Source organism: Gorilla gorilla, chromosome 2, assembly GCF_029281585.2.
Source record: "Gorilla gorilla gorilla isolate KB3781 chromosome 2, NHGRI_mGorGor1-v2.1_pri, whole genome shotgun sequence".
Lineage (NCBI taxonomy): Eukaryota > Metazoa > Chordata > Mammalia > Primates > Hominidae > Gorilla > Gorilla gorilla.
The window spans coordinates 182,142,059-182,164,117 of NC_086017.1; the positions used below are offsets into that span (position 1 = coordinate 182,142,059).

Sequence of the window (22,059 nt, forward strand, 5' to 3'; positions counted from 1 at the left end):
TAGTGATAAGTACTACGAAAGGCAATGAAGCAGAAAATGAGTGGGGGAATGAGAAGTTATTTGACACAGGTCTCTGACAGTAAAGGAATATTTGTACAGAGACCTGAAGGGAGGGAGTCAGCTATGTAGGCATATGGGGGAAGTTTTGAGACTGAGAGACGACAAGGGCAAAGACTCTGAGACAGAACATGCTTTGAGGGTGTTCTGGGTGAAGCAATGAGGCCAGTGTGACTTTAGCAAAGTGACAAAAGAAATAGATGAGGTCAGAGAAGTGGCAGTGGCGGCCGAGGTGGGGCCAAAAGTAGGACAGATTATCACAATGCCCTTATAGGCCACTGTAAGGATGTTGACATTCCAGGTGAGATGGGAAGGCATTGAGGGACTTTAGCAGAAAAGTAGCATAACCTGGAATATGTTTTAACACCATCATATCAAGCAAGAAGTGGCTTGGACCCAGAGTGGATTGTGGATATGTTCTGAAACTAGGGGAAACAGGATTAAAAAAGAAATGGATTCGATATGGTATGTGAAAGTGAAAAATAAAGGATAACAAGATTTTCTGGTGTGAAGGAATAGAGCTGCCATTTACTGGCACAGGGAGGATTGCAATGGGAGTTCAGTAGTACCCCCTTATCTGAGGGGGAGTTTGAAGACCCACTGTGGATGCCAGAAACGGTGGATAATACTGAACCCTATACATACTATTTTTTTCCTATCTATACATACTTCTGATAAAGTTTAATGTATAAATTAGGCACAGTACTCTTGCACTTTGGGGCCATGAAGTAAAATAAGGGTTACTTGAACACACGCACTGTGATACCATGACAGTCCATCTGATAACCAAGATGGCTACAAAGTGACTAAGGGGAAGGTGATGTTTACAGCATCGATACGCTGGACAAAGGGATGATTCATGTCCTGAGTGGGGTGTAGCAGGATGGAGCAAGATTGCATTACACTATTCATAACGGTGCACAATTTAAAACTTAGGAATTATTTCTGGAATTTTCAATTTAATATTTTTAGACTGCAGATAATCGCAGGTAACTAAAACCAAGGAAAATGAAACCATGAATAAGAGAGGAATACTGTGTATTGATTGGTGAACATGTCAAGTTTGAGATGCCAATGACACATCCAAATGAAGGTGCTTCATAGGAAATTAGTTAAATAATAAATTGTATGCCAAATTTATTTGGCATTCAGGGAAGAGGTTGGGTCTGGAGATTAAAATGTGGGTGTTGTAAGTGTATAGTTTTTAAAGCCCCAGGACTGGGAGAGATCACTTAGAGGGGGATGCCTAGGACTGGGGCACTCCAAGAAGTCAGCCAAGGAGATTGAGAAGCAGTGGCCGGGAAGGTGAGAGAACATGAGAAAGATGCCCCAGAACTGAGAAAGCATTTTAAGAAGGAAGTAATTATTAGCTGTGTCAAAGACTGCAGATAACTCAAGCAGCATGAAGCCAGAGACCTAACCATTGCATTTGAAAGCATGGAGGTCGCTGGTGTCCTTAGCAAGAGCTGCTGTGGTAGAGATGAAAGCCTGATTTGAGTTGGTTCAAAAGACCAAGGGAGGAGAGAAATTTAGGACAGTAAGTATACACAGTTCCCCCTAGAGAGTTTTTCTGTGAAGAGAAGCAGATAAATAAGATGGTAGTTACGTTACCGAAACACTAGGTTTGGTCTAGGTCCTGCTGCTTGCCACACAGAAAGCCAATCACTGAGATGACAAGTATTGCCAAGAAAGTTGGCTTTGTTTTGGTGGGGTGCTGCGGCCAAGGAGATGGGAGCTTAGTCAGTCATCTCCCTGACTGACCAAAACTAGGCATTTATATAGCAGGGAAGAAATGTAACAATGTGTAAGAAAACAGGAACTAAGGAGGGGCAAGAGGGCATCTGGTGCTATGATCTGTTGAGTTCCAGTTCTTTGACACTTTTTTGAGAGGCCTGAAGGAAAACAAATACAAGTTTCAAGCTTTAACAGCAAAAGGGTCAGTTTCTATGTTTATCCAAAAACAACTGTCTATGGGACTATTGGGCCGTTTCAGTTAGAGAGGGTAATGGGGCCAAGGAGGGTGTTTAAGACCGGAGATACTGCAGCATACAGAACACAGCGAGATAGACTGCAGAATACAATTAAACTCAAAATACAGTGAAATAGAATAGGGGTTGCAGAAGAGAGGATACGGTTTCTGGGGCAATGATCTTTATTTGGTGAGGTTGAATGGGATTTACCTAGAGCAAATAAGAATTGTCTGCTATCACTTAAGGAGCTGATGTAGTAATTAGCAATGATAAGTTTCACTGGTCAAGATCAGGGAACCAAGAAGCCAGGGTATTTGTAGGACTGTCTAAGTGGATATTGAAATAATCAAGAATGATGACAGGGTGGTGGTAAAGAGAGCAACAGTGAGCCAAAACCTAAAATTCTTGAGCAATGAGAAGGAGTAAAAGAGGGTAATGTAGGGACTTGGGAGGCTGATGTCAACAGCTTCAAAACAGTGAGTGTTCAGGAGGAGGAAAGGAGAATAGTTTGGAAGTGGCAATGAGGAACAAGGAGGCATCCTACGATTAATGTTTTATTATTCATATTTTGACAAAGATAGCATATTATATTCCAGGGCATGGTAGTTACCATGTGGGGAAACCTATCAAAGCATTTTTAATGACTGCTTAGAATAACTGTAGAAAGTACTTTCTCAATGATTTTTGTATGCAAGAAAAAAAATACCTGAAAGTAACCAAAAGTTTCAGACTGGAAAATATGCCAGGAAGATTTTCTTCTCTCATTCTCAGGTGAGGTTATAATCCAGTTTTAGCAAATGTTTGACAATTTAAAATACTTTTGAAAACTGGAGATTTAAAAAATGTAAACAATTGTAGGCACAGCAAAATCGTAGTTTTCCCTTCTGATATTATACATTTGGCATCTCTCTACAGTTATATTAACATAAATAAGGCAGCTAAAAGGTTCAAAAATAGTTTTACAACATTCAATTTTAAAATTTCATTCAAGCTGTAATCTTTTGTTTCCTGCTGCCACCTAACATTTGAAGTTTTGATTCAGGGTAATGTCCAAGGTTTCTTAAACATACCATAATAAGTATTACTATTCCTTAACACTTATCCCAGGGGAAGAGATAAGGGAAAGGGGTAGCTGGGCATGATATTTACAATGTACAAATAATGATCCATTGCCGGAAATGAAAACTCACCTTTCCACCAGCATTTGCTCAGCCTCAATAGTGCAATGCAACTTGGTGCTGATAAAAATAAACCATTAAAACCAAACCCTATCATGCAAGGAGTGAGTTTGAAGATATGTACACAAACTCAAAAATCTGTAAACTTTAGGACATTTTTATTTTTAACTGTATTTTCTACTTTTCATCCAAACATTTGTCATCATGGACTCAGAAGAGTCCAAGATTTTGATCTAGATTTAAAATAACTCAAACATTACCCAGGGATTTTTGTTTAAAAATGCTTTTATGGGGATTTTTATTTTGGTATATTCTGGCACTTCCTGGAATGGCAGGTCTAGAAGAATAAAGTCCAAAGCACAGGGTTATGATCTCACACTGTTTAATGCTAAGCAAACTGTTGAATATTCTAGTTATCAATGGAAGAATTCCCAGAATAATGGTGTAGAAATAAAAACAACCTAGAAAATGTTTGGTAGGAATATACAAATTGTCAGTTTTGAACTTGCAAATTCTCAAGAGGTTTTCTTCTTTGCTGGGACTCCTAAAAAGTGATCAATTTTACACCCAATTTATTTAAGATCCATGAAAGGACAGCTTACTTTAGGGTTCCTGATATATAGTGACCAAGGAGATATAGTGGCATTTATGAGAAATATTAGCAGGTAAATTAAATCAAATTTAGACTTTTGGATTTTAGATTTATGTTACAACTATGTAGTCTCGGGGGAGGTCAGTTTTTGGTTGGTTGGTTACGTTTTGCTTGATTTGGTTAGATTTAAATTTTGAAGAATGAACTAAAAGGTAACTAACAAGTTAGAGACTGTTGAAATGATCAGAACATGGTACCAGTGGTGATTCTGGAATATAAAGAGCATAGCAGTGTCATTCAGAATTGTTATCAGCATGCTGTGGATTTTCTCATGTTTTCCTGCAGTAGGTTAAAATTAAAGTTTTATCAATAACTATCTTCTTTCTTAAAAATAACGTAGCACATCTTACATCTTAAAGCAATCAGCACAAATGCAAGTGATGCCTGTTCAAGCAGACTTTCAAAGACAGCACACACTGTTAACACAAAGAGCTCTTCCACGTTTCAAGAATACAGTGACGGGAACTGGTACACATAGTAGGGAAAGCATTTTTTTTAAAACTTCGTGGAATGTGAGACTTTAGCCCCTTCCTTTTCTGGCAGTGGATAAAACCAAAATGGTTCTGGCTTGAATTTCACATCTTTCTAATAATCTACTGGACAGGAGGGACCAGAGACACCAATTACCAATGAGTCACAAGAACAGACAAAAATTGTTAGTAGGTTTTGACAACCAGGAACTAAGGTGTTTTTAAAAAACATGTACTTGATGCAAAGTATATTAGGAGTGCACCCTAGAAAACAATGTCAAAGTGTTAGAAAAATGGAGCCCCTGTCCAGGTGACCTTGTGAGATTTCACCCATAACTTAATAATATACCCTGTTTAATAAAAATAATAGTTCTAGGTCTTCTTGAAGGATTGTTTAGAAGTCTCCAAGAAAAACAATGAGATCTATCTAAAATAGAGCTGTTCAATTTTATGTGGAACTTAGTGAAAGCTGTCTTCATTTGCATTGTGTGTTATGACAGTGGTCTGGCTTGGAACTGGCAGGGGGAAGAGCCTCAGTATTTGAAGGAACTTCACAGGTCATCCATTCCTACCACCACTGGATGCAGGAATCCATGCTACAGTATCTTTGACTGGCACCCAGGAATGATGGTCACCTGCCAGACCCCAGACCCAGACTATGGTGTGGGCAGGCTCAGTAGATTTTACTGGATAATTATTAATTTAGAGCAGTAAGAACTGGCAGATCTAGTGAAACTTACTCTGAGGGGAGGGCTCAGTTTCTCCAGTTTCTCTTTGTAGGAAAATAAAAATAAAATAAGCCAATTTCTAGAGACAAAATCACCTATAAAAAGATCAAAACTAAAGATTTTTTTAGTTGAGATGCTATAAAAATGGATGAAAAGCAACCGTTCCTCCCCTACCCCCAAAAAGAATTAAGGCAATTCAGAAAGTTTGGATGAGCCACAAGGACACCATTCTGACGTATTCTGCATGTTCTAGGCCTCCTTATGTCAGGGCTGGGGTCTGTCTTGCTGGAGGAAAATTTATTTTTGAAGATAAAAGCTTCAGTGAATTCTTTAAATATCTATCTTTTAAAGAGCACAGATTTCTGGGGGGCCCATTTAAATTTGGATTTGCCTTGTACTCAGTGTAAAATATTAATACAAAAATATAAAAGGCATGGCTTGATGTTTAACGTCTGTGTTTTATTGTTGTTGGCACCAGAAAAGCTCATGTTCTATGTTATGTCACTGTACATACTGTAAACAAGACTGCATTAATATTGTTTTCTTATGATTTGTTTCAATGAATCTAGATTTTAAAAAATACATTCACAAACTACCTTATGTTTAAACACAATGGTTCCCTTTTATTTCTTAACTGTACCCAAAATCCCACAATAAAAAAATCATTTAAAGCTGTGTGTTTCAAACTTATCACTTAGAAATAAAAACAAAACAAAACATAAAAACAAAGATCAGTTTGCAACATAATTTAAAGAAGCTTCTGGTTTAAAATACCACAGCAGCAATATAAAGAGCTGGTGGCAATCACATTCGGGAGTGAAATCGAAATCAATATATTTTGTCCATATCAGCATCCAATTACAGTAGTTGTTAAATTCAATCCAAAAAGTTATTGCTGAATTTGTGGCATGGAATTTGAGAAGACAGTATTGTTCAGCAGCACAACCACAGCAGTAAAAATGAGAACAGGAGGATTTCATTGCTTTTGAGAGCTAAAGGGACCATGAGGAGGATATCTTGCTGATTGCCTGAAGATAATCCTCAGTTACATTCCTGCATATTACCTGCTTTAAATAAATGCAAATGACAACCACCTTTTCAGGAGGGGCATAATAATGTAATCCAGAAACTAGAATGTTTCCCCTTCTCTTCCCCATCTTGCCCAAACCACTAGATTGAAATGGCTCCATTTTCCTAATGTGTATTTCGTTCTCATTAATAGTACATCAGCTGCTCGTGTATTTAGGCAAAGTCAGTAAGATCATAGGGTTTTTTTTTTTTTGATCCATTTACAGTAATTATTTTCTCCAGAAACAAGCCACATTAGTTTTTGTCATTGGATTCCCCCCACTTCCAATTTTTTAAGAAGAAAAATTTGGTCAACTACTGTTTCGTTTTAAAAATGTTAAATGCACCTGAGATTGCCAGTTGAGCTCTCTATATGTCTCCTGGAGATAACACTGCTGTGATGAACAGTGAAACAAAAACAAACAAAACGAGGTAGGTTAAAACAGGAAGCGCAACACAGATATTGTTTGCAACACCTCGATACCACAGGCGGCCATGCTTGTAGCTTTGGAAAAAAAAAATCCCAGTGGCATAAAAGTTCAAATCATTTGAGTAAGAGTTTATAAGGACACAAGTCAACCTGAACTAAATACATACATATTTCTGCACAAATGTTGTTTACCGTATGTTGGGTAATTTGGAGGAAGGTAAAGTGATTAGGGTCTCAAAATTTTGTCCAAAGCCTTGCTTTCAAGTTCTCTAAAACTGGAGCCAATGATGCCTCTTGTATCTGAGGCAGGCTTAGGAGTCTAGTCCCTTCTCTCACCCACACAGGGAGAACACAGGCAGCTCAGAAACATTTATTATTAATTTTTTCAGTCACAGTTTTCATCTTGAGAAAGTGGCACCCTCAGGAGAGAGCTGGGAATGTTCAGAGCCTGAATATCATCCACTCTCCAAGTCCCAGAAAGAACTCAACAAAGTCTCAGTCCTAATGAAGCCCAAACCAAGTGACCTCTTAGCTGGGAGGCTTTGTGCATTTAAAAAAAGTCTATGTAAGCTTGTTTCCCAGAAGCTCTTTCTGTCTGACGCCATCTGTCATCCCATCTTTTTCCCTGATCTGTTGCATAATAGCTGAGGGAAAGTTGTGTTAGAGAGTCCCTCCATCGCTAGGCCAGCTCAACTCAATGGCATTAGTATCCTATTCAACACACTCCATTCTGTAAAGGGCCATATAAAAATGTGGCCTGTCAGATTCACAAAAGTGGTAGTTGATTTTATTAGACTAGTAGTTTTAAGGCTAGTAGTTTAGCCATTTAAAATCTATTTCCCCAAAGAGGGGAAAACTAGTATTTTTCTTCTCTTTTTAAAAATTCATTAGCCAGTTGCTATCAAAAAGCAACCTTTTGGGTTGGTGAAGGCAAGAGAGTTCTTAAATTACTCCACTATGTAGTTATGGCCTTCAGCCTAAGGAGATAAGGTACATTTATTGTGCTGTCTCTCATCATTGGAAATTTTACAACATACCATATACTTAAAACTAGTAGGCAGACAGAATTTAAAAGACTCATTTTCGCAGTATGCATTCTTTCCCCATTCTTGCAGAGTAAAGGGGTAAAGAAAAAAGGTAAAAACCTGAAAACCCACCATAACACAGCTTAATCGTTAAGAGCACACAATATTTGTTTCTATCCCTAATTCCGAAGGGCACATGGTCCATCTTTGTCCACAGACAAGGCAGCATTCTTGGGGATCTCCTGGAAATTCCTGCCACCTTTTTCTCTCCTTCTCAACCAGGCTGCAACATTGAAAGATGGACTGTATTGGGAGGGGCGGAGGGAGAGGAAAAGGGGAAAGCGATATGTTCAACCAAGCCTTCTGATTCTGCCTCTAGACTGGCATAAGTCCACATGAGTTATGTTCTTTTAAATTAGAAATAACGCCATGAAGATAAGTGCCAAGTGCTCTTCTGTTACCAGTTCATCATGGAATTTCTGTTGAGGGTCATGAAAAACACTTGGCTACTTCCTCCAGATCGCACGGATGCAAAAAATACCTGTTTGAAATTAAAAAGAAGTTAGTTCAACTGCATGGTCTTTTCCCCTCTTTTCTTCAACCGTCCATCCATTTTCTCTCACATGTCCTATCCTTGCCTTGTGTCAGGTCTTAAGACTCAATGGCTTGTGTTTATAAAGTCCCTTTGGATATCGTGCATCCTATGTAAAAACTCCTGCCTTTATTCCTATGGTTGTTATTATTCCTTATTGTGGTATTGGTCTCCAGAGATGCTGAAGGGGCTATATCTTCATTTGTAACATCTCTTTGGGTGTTCACTTTTTAAAAGGGAGTTTCATGCTAGGGTAACGTGCTGGATTTCTGGCCTAGGACCCAACAGGTTCTTTGTTAATTTCTAGAAAGGCACAGAAGCTTCCCTTCTCTCACCCTTCAATGACAAGAAAGTAGACTTCAGGATGGAAGGGAATCCCTTCAAATTCTCAAAGTCAAGGGGGAGTTTTAGGCCTACTGACTATCATACAGTTTCAGATTTCAGTTTTTTAAATTTAAGATAAAAACATTAAATAGTGTGGTCAGATAGGGCAAGGTATTTAATGCTTACTCATTTTGGCATTTCAAGAGTTAACGCATGGTTTCTCTGCTGATGGTGGCATATCCCAGGGCAAATGAGACCATAGCATTAATGAGTAGAACCACAGTCCATTAGGTCTGAGTCTGTTAAGTCATTTTATCAAACAACTGACAAACGTGAGAAAAATTTGGGTTACTGCTTGCTTGAGCTGAATGTTTAATGTTAAAGAACCACTGCCCCAGGAAAGTAATATTTTGGGCTATGGCCTAGCCCTTCAGTCAGTCAATACCTAACTTTGGTCCGAGGCATTTGCTTTTGTCACTAGTCTAAAGTCTCTGCTACTTCATTTCTACAGCTTCTTCAGAAGAATGCTAACAACAACTTCTTAGGGAGGTCTCTGGAAATGCTTGACATTCACCTAATGCTGCATATGAAAGTAATGCTACTCTTAGGGTCAATGAATCAAAACGGAGGACAGAGAGGGCCCATGGAAAACCACAATGAAGAAAAGAAAGGGCTGCTGTTCACTCCAAGTTGTGTGCCCCTGGCTGTAAACCTTGGGTTGCAGACACTGGTGTGGCCCCAGCCTACTCCTAAGGGTGTAGCATGGCTTGGAACAGCCCTGCTGGGGTAGGTTTTCAATCGGAATGTGGGTATCCATACCCAGATCACTCCTGGTTTTTTGATTCTTAGAGACTGGGTGGGAGCTGGAGTTTTACTAGGTTATGTTTGTTTTCTGGGAAATCTAAATGGCTGGAACCATCTTTGCCACCTGCAGCTACTGTCCACCCAGACCACATCAGGTCAGAGTAGTGGGCCAGGGTTGAATATAGTTTAGGCCCACATCACCAGGTTTGGACTAAGACCAACCTGACCTTTGGGGAACTGGGATGGACAAAGGGATATACAAAAATTCAACCCATCATACTGTTTTTCTATAGGCGTTTATGTCTGTGGCTTTGGGGACAGCATTTCTATGTTGGCCACAGCCACAAAGGATGAATTCACAAATGCAGTATGGCTTAGCTACTAAAACCTCGGGGTTACTCTACAGGGAGGGTAAGGGAGAAGCAGTACTGCTGCAGAATACCCCTCTGAGGTCACTGATCATGCCAGACGGACACAGCCAATTTCACTGGAAAACAGTTCACCTATGACATTTCAGAAGAAACATGGCTGGAATGACACAAGACATGGCACTAGTTGAGTTTGTGATTGTGCATTCCTTAAGGAATGGGTGACATTTTTAAAAAGCTTATATTTCTACACGTCAAATGTTTTGGATTTAAAGGTGAATATAAGGTGATTGGTTAGGTCTTGAAAGTGACTTTGTGAAAAGTCTAAAAGTGGAAGTGTAAAGTTGACCCACTGTGAGATGATTAATGATGGGCCAACTGCTCTAAGTGCTTAGGAGAATTTGGGGTGTCTGCTGAGTCATCATAAGGCCTTCAGGCCACAAAAGTTTCTAAGAGGTTTACAAGAAATTTCTAAATGTTTTTATGTAGTTTTTGACATGTGAATAATATATTGAGTGCTCACATGGATCAAACCAAATAATGCCATTTCAAGATAATATTGATTGTTTAACACAGATGTGATTCAAATCAGTATAAAGGAAAATGAAGGTTTCACAGGTACCTGGTGGTCTCTTAAAATGCAAACACTAATGCAAATGTTGAAACGGATTTACCTTATCATTTCTTTCACATAGAAACTTTAACCTTTGAGCTCGCTTATGCATAAATACTCCATCCAAATGTCCTGTTTCCACTGACCGGATCTCAATAGCTTTCTCGCCCCAGCCCATTATCTGATTGGAATGAATGTAGGCTGTCAAAAGGAATTTCCAAAACTGCATTAAAAACATTAGATGGGCAATAACTCACAGCATCTGTTCACATCTTAACCACAAAAATGACAAACGACTTGAGATAAATGGACAAAGCAAGTCTTACAAGAGTTATTCACAGATTTTTTTTTTTTTTTTTTTGTGGAATCAAATGGTTGTTTCACATTTCTTGATTTTCGTTTCATTTGGGGGGTGTAACTGCTGAAGGAGATAAGGAATGGTTAACCTACCCACAGACGTGGGCATTTCTCCCCATTGGAGCACCACATCCTTAGTTATCCGGCCATAGGTGTTTACATACACCCCCTCATCCTCATAGCAAACAAGCATTTCCATTCCATCTGTTTTAGGCAAGATGACAATAGCATGAGGAGTGATATTGCCCTGAATCTAGAAGACAAAGAAAAGCCAAGCATTATTCTTTTAAAAAATAAAACGCCTTGACTATTCATCTCTAACAACTGCAAAAAAGAGGTTTTTGTTTATTTTCATTGTCACCCTAAAGACTGAAATTTGCTTTAATTTAACCACTGACTTGTAAAATACCCTGGTAAATCAAACTTAGTCACTAGATTAAAAATTCAATTTACCTGTTCCTAAAAAGAGCATGTAAATCTATGGCACACCTACTATGTGCCAGTCATGGGGCCCTTTACATATATAATTTCTAGAACCTACAATAGCTCCTCAAGGTAGATAGCTTTGTTTACAGATGAGGAAACTGCATCTCAGAAGGGCTTTGTGTCTTAACCAAAGTTGTGCTAGTATTTGTTGGTAGGGTTGGGATTTGTGTATATCTTGCTGACGTTGAAATTAATGTGTTTTCTATTAGCACAACCACTTCCAAAAAAAGATGAGGAGAATGTAAGCCAGCTGAATCTAATGGAGATAGCTTAAGTGGGGTCAAAATGAACTACCAAAATAATCTGTGAAAAAAAAATATATATATATAGGATTGTTTATCCGGGTGTCTAAATGCCGGAATAATTCATGGCTTGGTTAGAAAAAATATTTAGAATTACCACTCATTAAAAAAAATCACTATTGCCGCACACAGTGGCTCATGCCTGTAATCCCAGCACTTTGGGAGGCCGAGGCGGGCGGATCACGACGTCAGGAGATCGAGACCATCCTGGCTAACACGATGAAACCCCGTCTCTACTAAAAATACAAAAAATTAGCCGGGCGTGATGGTGGGCACCTGTAGTCCCAGCTACTTGGGAGGCTGAGGCAGGAGAATGGTGTGAACCCAGGAGAGGCGGAGCTTGCAGTGAGCCGAGATCACGCCACTGTACTCCAGCTTGGGTGACAGAGCAAGACTCCGTATCCAAAAAAAAAAAAAAAAAAAAAAAAAAATCACTATTGAAATAAGTGTATATTAATTTGTTCTAGGAAAGGAAATGTGATGTTGTTGTGATCCCCTAGTTGAGAATGCCATGACAGCCCAACATGTGCTTGATGGATTGGACTAAGAGAGTTGAGGATTATCATAGTTACGCCTTAGCTGCCTCACCAGGAATGTGAGCTGTGAGTCCTTGTGTTCACCCACATCCACATGAGTTAAAAGTGGTAATAATGCAGCAATGAATGGCAGTCGTGTGTGTGTACGTAATATACTGAAACAACTTCTTTTAGTTATTGCATTTCATTAGAATAAAGCCTTAAAACTCTCAAAATACCAGTCAGCAGTAGCTTCAAACATTCCTGATAAATAGTTTCTCCTGTATGTTAGTCTTGGGATTACACACAGGACACACACTTTACACTACACTTAATCCTAATAAGCGAATCCATGTGCAGCATTTCCCTTTAACAGTTATGTTTCAAGCAATATGTCAGGATAGTAATATGAATATTTTAGGGCTAATAAGAAGATCTACAATTTGCAGGGCCCTGTACCAACTGCTTTAGATCCATTACCTCGTTTAATACTAACGATAATCCTATGGGATAAGTCTTTTTATCCATATTTTACAGATGCGAAAGCTGAGGATTGGAGAGGCTGCCTACTGTGTCCATTACTGCAAAGCTAATACATGCTAGAGCCACTGTGTCTGACTCCACTGTACCACACTGCCCTCAAGCTGAAGAGAGGAACTAAAAATAGCAAAAAAGAATTTTCTCCAATAAATTAGTACCTGACCATTGGCTTTCTCTAACATAAAATGAACGAATTTCCCTTCAAAAACTGAATGTGGAAACTTGTCTACCGAATATAATTCATGCCCTTGAAAGAAATATATCATATTCATTTTAATCTAAAGTCCAAAGAGACAACATGTAAATGCCAAATGATTTCTATTATGTATTCCCCAATTTTAGGAAGTCATAAAAATTAGTTAAATTTATATATTTTAGTTATTAAAAGCAGTATACTTAATGAAGAACGAAAGTCCATTTGCTGGTTAGTAAACTGTGCATGACTTCTACTAAAACTATGCAAAACAAATCTCTTTCTACATGCAGGCTGTTGTACAGAGAGCCCTTGAAAGTCTACTTCTGAGTACTTACATGAGATGGTATGTAGATATCGTAAGAGTTTCCTGAATCAACATCAATTACATGGAAACCAGTGTGTGAACCAAAAATAACCTTTAATCTTTGACCTTCTTCTACCGTGAGATCAACTAGCAGAGGCTTGTGCTGGAGATCTGCAAAAGACTTTAAAAATCACCCCATTAGTATCCGCATCACTCAAAGAGGCATCTTAATTTTTTTCCTTTAGCCACTGTCTAGAGGAAGTTAACTTCTAACTTTATTAAAATGAAAAACTAGAAAATTTCTCTTTCAGTTTTAGGTCTGTTGATATTCTGGCCCTAGGAGGAAGGGTCTAGCATCCATTTGTGCCCCTTTCTCTACCCTTTGTCCTTCGGGGCAGTGAAGTTTAAGTTGGTGCACAGGTGTAAATTTTGATAGTGGTAATGTATATTAAAAACCTGGTGCCTGGGTATTGCTGTTTTTTCCTGTTTATTTCTGGCCTTTGTCCTCTGAAGAAGGCCCAGTCACCTCTCTGGCCCCCCTCTTTCCCATGTGGCAACCAGGCCCATCCACAGCAACTACCCTTTCAGAGACAGCCTGGGAGGGACAGCCAAGGCCGGCTGTTTTCTCAGCCTGTTTAGTATTAATGGGCATGCTCTGGTTTGGATTTTTCTTCAGTGAATGAGTGGGCATAAGATTGGCACTTTCTCTTAACTTAATGTTGGAATCTGAGACTTGGGTTTGGGTGGTAGAGAAAGAGGTGGGAGTGGAACATCACAAGATTGATGGCTTGCATTGACTATTTGGGTTTAACTAGAAACCAAAAAGAGAGGTCTTGCCAAGTTTGTCAAAGTTCTCTGTGTTTGAATCCAGAGCCCAAGCCCCAACTACCTGTCAAGTGTTCCTCTGCCATTTTCCTTTGCTACTTTTTAACCACGCTCTACCTTTGGGCCTTGAGATCTGGGAGAGCATTTGTGAAACTACAATTGCCTTAACTATAATGCCACTGCTACCTCTCAGACCCTTCTCTTCTCATCTTTTGCTAACACCATTCTGACAGCATGGGAAGCTCTAGCGTCCTGTCCTTGTCCTATGGGAAGGCTTGGCCTCTTGCCAGTTCCACTCTTTCCTGTTCAAGTCTTTGCCTTTGCTCTTCCCTCTTTCTGGGCTGGATATGGTCTGTCAGAAAGAACATTTTGCACTCTCTCATGTGTCTCTGGGTCATAAAATAATGGCAATAACTTCAGAGCAAGAATGGGAATGGGATGTTGATTGAAAAGCTTTTGTGGAGACAGATTTTGGCAGAACAGGAGTACCACTTTGGCTTTTAGGAGTTATCCCTTGTTATTAGTAACCTAATGCATTCCAATTTTTTTCCATAAAAGTGAGGTCATGGAGGGGAGCCCATTTCCATTAATGAATCTATTTTCCTGAGCACATCAGAAGCCATCTGCCCTAAGGGAACAAGATAGAAGTGATTCAGCTCTGAAGTGGGCCTACATGGTGTTCCAAGGGCAGTTTTGCCCTTCATGAGAATGTGGCAGAAAATAATTAATAAGGAGCCAAATGGAGATAACAGTCATAAAGGTGGGGAGAAAAAGTGAGAGCCAATGAGACATAAAGAAGTAGACAGACATAAGCTGAGAGAGAGAGAGACAGAGAGAGATCAGAGAGAGAGCGTGAGAGAAAATAGAAGATAAGTTCACTTGGGCTATGGATAGGTTATGCGGCTCTGAACACATCTGCGTGCCTGTAAGTACTGGTCCTCCTGGTATTTGGGTGTCAGCTTCATGAGCTGGGGTCAACAGGACTAGCATATCCCCATCCCATTCCTGGCAAATCTCATGAGTGACCAATCCAACCATGGTGGGTACAGACTTAGACAAGGTAAAAAATGAAAAGGAAATCAAAATAGAAGAATGCAGAGAAACTAGGTCATTTCTGTAAGTTAGCACTGGGGACATATAAGCATCACCTGAGTTTTAGGGACTTCATCCAGAAAGATTTATGAGGATTAAAAGAGACTCAGTTTAACTCTGAGATTCAGTGCTGCCATTTGTCTGCCTTTTTCAAACAAAATATCAGGGAATACCTGATTTAGGTGGCTTTATAACAAATGTCATTGCATAAGATCATAATCAATGCTATGCCTACTAACCATTCTAAATGCCTCTTGAGGATGATGATTCATAGATCTCAAGGAGGAGGGCATACCCAAATTTTAATCTAATTTTATAGCATTTACAAATATTCAGTCTTTACTTTTGAAACAATAAACCCTAGAGTACCTACACTTTTAAAACAGGTTTATTATCTATATGAAAATTGGTATTGGTCTATATGGACTATTTTATTAATGGGTAGAAATGGAAAATTTTGAAAAAGCACATTTTAGATAGTCACATCCCTGCTTACCTTAAATGCCATGAATTTATGATACGGTTTAGGAGCCCAAGCATATATTTCCACAGCATTCTTTAAGGCAATCACCAAAAATTTGATCCTTTCATATTTAACTGTAATAGAAAAATTATGAGTGAAAAAGTACGTCAGTTTATTCAAGTTCTTTGTATTAATATTAATGAATGTATAAGCAACAATATGTAAATTTAAATATTGATGTTGGGTGTCAGCTTCATGAAGGTGATATTCCTGGTGTGGGATTTTTTTCATAGATACTGATTTAGCTTCCCTTAGCGAACTATGGTTGGCAGAACACTTATGGCTTTTGCTTTATATTGAAGACTCTTTTCATCATCCAGAGATATAACTGCTTAGGACTGTCTTTAACACTAGGTCTTGATGTTGATATTCATTGTAATAAGAATGTGCATAATTTCCTTCACGTTAGCTTGCCTGGCTTTTACGTTCACCCACATTTAAGTAGCTGAGAGCAGATATGGCAAGATGGTAGAAAAATTAGCAAATGGGCAGATATAAAGGCTGCCATTTGCTTATTATTTATATTTGAATTCCAACTACCAAGTGAAATAATTGCTTATTTATGCTTCTAATGAAAGGGGGGTGTTAGGAGTCTTGGGTTCTGTTAGTGACTTAAAGGACTCCGAATACTGACAAATCCTTTTACTCTTTAGAAAGATGGAATATTAAGCATTGTAAATTCTATGGACAGAAGCTTAGTTAAATGATTGAGTCCCCACAATGCTTTTGCCTACACAAAGTAGTACTCAATAAATGCTTATTGAATGGAAGAAGGGAAGAACAGACTGTTGTCTGGCATTCTCTTCATTACTCTTACCTATGTGTGTGTCTCTGATAGAATAATAAGCAATGTTTACAGTGATGACCTTGAAAATTGAACAATCCTTTAAGTGCCTTCTGAATATTTTGCTGTTAAGTGTGGATTCTAATTCTTAGAGAATTCGTAATCCACAGTTGGTACACATGGCAGTCAGTTTCTTGGTAAAATATCTCAAGAAACAGAATATTCTGAGTCCTAAAGAAACTAGGTAGGAAAAATTTTAATATACTTAAATGACATTAAGTTTCCAGTTACTTGCTTTATAACTTTTCATGACATAAAGTGTTTATTAGACTATTTTTGCTGATCTCTTCATCTGAAACCTAGGAAAAGATCCATAGCTCTTGGCATTGAAGGAACATACCTCAAAATAATAAGAGCCATATATGACAAACCCAGAGCCAACATCATACTGAATGGGAAAAAGCTAAGAGCATTCCCCCTAAGAACTGGAACAAGACAAGAATTTCCACTCTTACCACTCCTATAGTATTGGAAGTCCTAGCCAGAACAGTCAGGCAAGAGAAAAAAATAAAAAGCATCCAAATTGGAAAAGAGGAAGTGAAATTATCTCTGCTGATGACAGGATCTTATGCCTAGAAAACCCTAAAGATTCCTCCAAAAGACTCTTAGTGCTGATAACTTCAGTAAAGTTTCAGGACACAAAATTAATGCACAAAAATCAGTTACATCAATAATGCTCAAGCTGAGAATCAAATCAAGAGCTCAATCCCATTTATAATGACACACACACACACACACCCCACACACACCCCTAGGATAATACATTTAACCAAGAAGGTGAAAGACCCCTACAAGGAGAACTACAAAGCGCTGATGAAGAAACCATAGATGACACAAATGAATGGAAAAACATCCCATGCTCATGGATAGGAAGAATCAATATTGTTAAAGTGACTATACTGCCAAAAGCAGTCTACAAATTGCCAATGTTGTTTTTTACAGAATTAGAAAAGACAATTCTAAAATTCATATGGAACCAAAAAAGAGCCCAAATAGCCAGAGCAATCCTAAGCTAAAAGAACAAAGTTGAAGGTATCACATTACCTGACATCAAACTATACTGTAAGACTGTAATAACCAAAGAAGCATGGTACTGATACAAAAATAAACATACAGATCAATGGAACAGAATAGAGAACCCAGAATTAAAGCCACATACCTACAAACAACTGATCTTCGACAAAGTCAACAAACATAAACAATGAGGAAAGGACACCCTGGGAAAATTGGCTAGCCATATGCAGAAGAATGAAACTAGACCCTTATCTCTTACCATATACAAAAATTAACTCACGATAGATTAAAGATTTAAATGTACCCACAACTATAATAAGAAAACCTAGGAAAAACTCTTCTGGATATTGGCCTAGGCAACATGTTTATGACTAACACCTCAAAAGCAAATGCAACAAAAACAAAAACAGACAAATGGGACTTAATTAATAAGCTAATGAGCTTCTGCGTGGCAAAATAAACAATCAACAGAGTAAGGAGACAACCTACATGATGGGAGAAAATATTTGCAAACTATGCATCCAACAAATTTCTACAAGGAATGCAAACAATTCAACAAGAAAAAATCCTATTAAAAAGTGGGCAAAGGACATGAACACATATTTCTCAAAAGAGGACATATAAGCAGCCAACCAACAGATGAACAAATGCTCAATATCACTGAACATCAGAGAAATGCAAATCAAAACCACAATGAGATGCCATCACACACCAGTCAGAATGGCTATTACTAAAAGGTCAAAAAAAAAAAAAAAAAAACAGATGGTGGTGAGGCTGCAGAGAAAAGGGAATGCTTATACACTGTTGGTGGGAATGTAAGTTAGTTCAGTCTCCTTGGGAAACAGTATGGAGATTTCTCAAAGAACTAAAAATAGAACTACCATTCTACCTAGCAGTCCCACTCACTTCTGGGTAAATCCCAAAGGAAAATAACTTTTTTTTTTTTTTAAATCAAAAGGGCACCTGCATTTGTATGTTTATTGCAGCACTGTTCACAACAGCAAGGTCATGGTATCAAGTTAAGTTGTCCATCAATGGTTGATTAGATAAAGAAACTGTTGTATATATACAGCATGGAATACTATGCAGCCATAAAAAGAATGAAATCGTGCCCTTGGCAGCAACGTGGATGGAGCTGTAGGCCAATCTCCTAGGGTAAAATAACCCAGAAACAGAAAGTCAACACATGTTCTCACTTGTAAGTGGAAGCTAACAATGGGGTGCACATGGACACAAAGCTGGAAATAATAGACACTGAGGACTCTAAAAGGGGAGTGGCAGGTTAAGGGCTGAAAATTTACCTGTTGCGTATAATGTTCGCAATTTGGGTGATGAGTTCACTGGAAGCCCAAGCCTCACCATTATGCAATATACCCATGAAACAAACCTGCATATGTACCCCCTGGATCTAAAATAAATTTTAAAAAGAAAAGAAAAAAAATCCCTTCAGATTTTGCTGATTTTCAGGGTGAAAGAAGAAATAAATAGGTTCATATTTTTAAAGAAATTTAAAATCATCTTGAAAATAAAAACTTATCTAAGCACATATAGGCTCAGATAAATCAAGAAATATTTTAAATGACTCTTGGACATACAATTTGCTTTTCTTTTTTATTCTCATTTTATATTTTTAAAATTTCACAAGAATTTGAACATACTAGAATACTCATGCTACAAGAAGATGTCAGTGCTGTTGTGGCTGGAATTTCATAGGGGAAGCTAAGTGGAAACTGCAAGTGGTTCTTTGGATAACTAAGGCAAACAGTGTTTCTGAAAATTAAGCTGGTCTCAAGTTTTCTGATAGAGAATTACCAGATATTGCTCCCTGGTTAAATTTTACTTTAGATGTGTGGATATAGATCAGCCTACTGATGTTAGGACAATGAAGGGACGGCAATGATTAGAAGGAAGACATCAGAAATGTTAGAAGGGCCAACAGTAGATGTGCAGGTCAAATAGGATTCCTGTAGCCTGATGTTTTTGAAAAACACTTGTCAGGTATATGCAAGAGATAATATTCAGAAATTTGTCATTATTTCCTGCAATGAATTTTATTGCTCTGTAATCATACAGTATTAGTTTATGGACACAAAATTTGATCACTAGAAATCTTTGGACTAACAAATGCCAAGTAATAAAGGCAAAATACTCAAAAGGAAACAGCTTTGAAATTGTTTCTATTGCTTTCCCCTGAAAACATGACCTGTTCTCAAAGAAAGCAGCTCACTATTTTCAAAAGAAAACCAAATATGCATATGAATCTGAATTCTATTTGGTGTGAGAATGATGGGATGTATGTTTTATACTTTGCCAAATTATCAGATTGAGGACAAGAAAAAATTAGAATTCCAGGGTATCCTATTAGAAAGTACCAAATAATTCTGATTCCTGAACAAAAATGTACAGTGGAGCAAATAGCTTGCACTGCTGCCCAGCCTGCTATAGAAAAACATTCCCGTATGTGGTCTGGTTTGTGAATAAAGCTATGTCCTTTGAACATCCATTCCTTTTTTAAAAAACAAATACTTCTTAACTGATTTCCCTGGGCTTGGCTCTGTGCTAAGTGCCGGCGAGATGTAGATGTGGCTCTGGCCACATACGTTTACAGACATTAAACGTTTTTTCTTTTTTCCAAAAGCTGCTTTTTTTTTTTTCTTTGAGATGGAGTCTCGTACTGTTGCCCAGGCTGGAGTGCAGTGGCACCATCTCGGCTCACTGCAACCTCCATCTCCCAGGTTCAAGTGATTCTCCTGCCTCAGCCTCCCGAGTAGCTGGGATTACAGGTGCCCGTCACCATGCCTGGCTAATTTTTTGTATTTTTAGTAGAGACAGGGTTTCACTATGTTGGCCAGGCTGGTCTCAAATACCTGACCTCACGATCCACGTGCTTTGGCCTCCCAAAGTGCTGGGATTACAGGCGTGAGCCACTGTGCCCGGCCCAAAGGCTGCTTTTTATACTTATCAATACATACATTATCTATGTTGTAAGACATAGACAATGTTGTAAGGTCAGGGGCTTTTTTTTTTTTTTCCTTTGTAAAACTGTGAATGACATGTTATTAAGTGAGGAACATGTCCTTCTCAGGCACCAAACCTTCAGGTTCACTAGCCAGCCCCAACACTTCCTAGTATTGTGTCAAGGTTATCTGGGAAGGTCACCTGGAATGAAATTAGAGAAAAGGCAGGTGGAGACTCTGCTTCAAAATAGAGTCCCCTTTCTAGTTGGCAGAATGTGATACACTGAAGTTCTTGCTTTCTGAGCTCTTCTTTATAGCATGCCCCTTCTGTTTCCACATTCTGTATTTGATACACTTGATTAGATTTCAGCCGACATTATGTCATCACACATGATTGGACCCACTTGACTGGTTAAAATTTCAAATGTGTCTCATACTTTTCTGAGACCACATCATGGACTCCTTGGAACTGAAGGTGTCTAAAGTTCCTCCGCCGCTCCTTTATTGTCATTCTTTATGTTAAATAATTAATGTATTTTATCTAGTACACATTTTAAAAGCCTCCACACATTTTCTTATCAGCTATGGATTGAACAAGTCTTACAAGTACCTATTTTAAAAAGCCAAAGAACTCTACAGGGCTTATGAAAACCAAGTACCTGCCTCCCTGCTGATTCCTGCTCCATAAAAACAACCGCTTGCAACTCTTTCAACTACTTCTTTCAGCAATTTGTTTCCAGATTTCTAAATAACATGATTATAATGTTATTCCTTGATTTTTTTTTCAGTCACAGACATTATTTACTGACTTTGTAGTATGGAAAGGATTTAATTTCTCACATCATTTCCTTCTCTCTCTAGCTTCTTCTCTTTCTTATGCATATGCACACACGATTTACTTCTGTAAACTCTAAATATAGCTACATTTTAAATTTTTGGTTAAATCAATATTGAGTGTTAAAATTATTATTGTTCATGACTGAGGTATGTAGTATACCATGGTTACATTTCCTTTCTTGTTCCCCTTTTTTTTTTATACTTGTTTTCTATGTATCTATCTCTAAGCACATGTAAACTTTCTGCTAATAAATGCCCTTCAACATGGTCAAACGCAGCAGGTCATCTATTTATACCATTTTATTTTTCTTGGAGGCATCTTTCCTGGAACCCTGCATTGTCCCACTCTGCCAGGACTTATTTCTTTCTAGGTCTATGGCAGACTTGTCACCCCAGGTTCCCTTCACCATCATTCTGGGTATTTTCTTCATCTTCCTGGACTACTAGGTTTAGTTATTTACTTTGGTGGAACACATCCTTCAGTTGCTTCCTGAGAAATGGTGCATGAAAAGTAAATTTTTGAGACAGGAGTAAATCGTGTGTGATAAAGTAGACTGCCCTCCCCAATGTGGGTGGGCCTTGTGCAATCATTTGGAGACCAGACTAGAACAAAAAGGCTGAGTCTTCCTGCTTGGTTGAGCTAGGACATCAGTCTTTTCTGGCCTTCAGACTTGGACTGAAGCATCAGCATTTCTTGGGTCTTGAGCCTACCAGTGCTCATAGTGGAACAACACCATCAGCTCTCCTGGTTCTCAGGCCTTCAGATTTGAACTGGACTTAAAACTTTGGCTCTCTTGGGTCTGAATGAGCTTGTTGACTGAAAATCTTGAGACTTTTCAGCCTGTGTAGTATAGTCATTTGAAATAATTCCTCATAATCTCTCTATATATGTATATACACATATGTATGTCTATATATGTATGTACATACATATATACAGCTGTATGTATGTATGTATATGTGTATACACACACACACACTCACACAT

At 38.4% G+C, this 22,059-nt stretch overlaps 1 protein-coding gene and 1 long non-coding RNA gene across 20 annotated transcripts in view; one reads left to right on the forward strand and one right to left on the reverse strand.

Moving 5' to 3' along the window:
- The window catches only part of LOC129532356 (uncharacterized), a 151,913-nt gene that overhangs the window by 46,102 nt on the left and 83,752 nt on the right, over nt 1-22,059 (forward strand). The gene's annotated exons all lie outside the window — the stretch shown is intronic.
- The window catches only part of TNIK (TRAF2 and NCK interacting kinase), a 398,334-nt gene continuing 381,768 nt past the window's right edge, over nt 5,494-22,059 (reverse strand). For all 18 annotated transcript variants that reach the window (XM_019024032.3, XM_063704353.1, XM_055381466.2 and 15 more), the window contains 5 exons: nt 15,393-15,493; nt 13,011-13,160; nt 10,730-10,889; nt 10,341-10,480; nt 5,494-8,119 (listed from right to left, as the gene is read on the reverse strand). In XM_019024032.3, the coding sequence (XP_018879577.1) occupies nt 8,036-8,119; nt 10,341-10,480; nt 10,730-10,889; nt 13,011-13,160; nt 15,393-15,493 (635 nt within the window). In that variant the 3' untranslated portion in view covers nt 5,494-8,035. The remainder of the gene's footprint in view (nt 8,120-10,340; nt 10,481-10,729; nt 10,890-13,010; nt 13,161-15,392; nt 15,494-22,059) is intronic.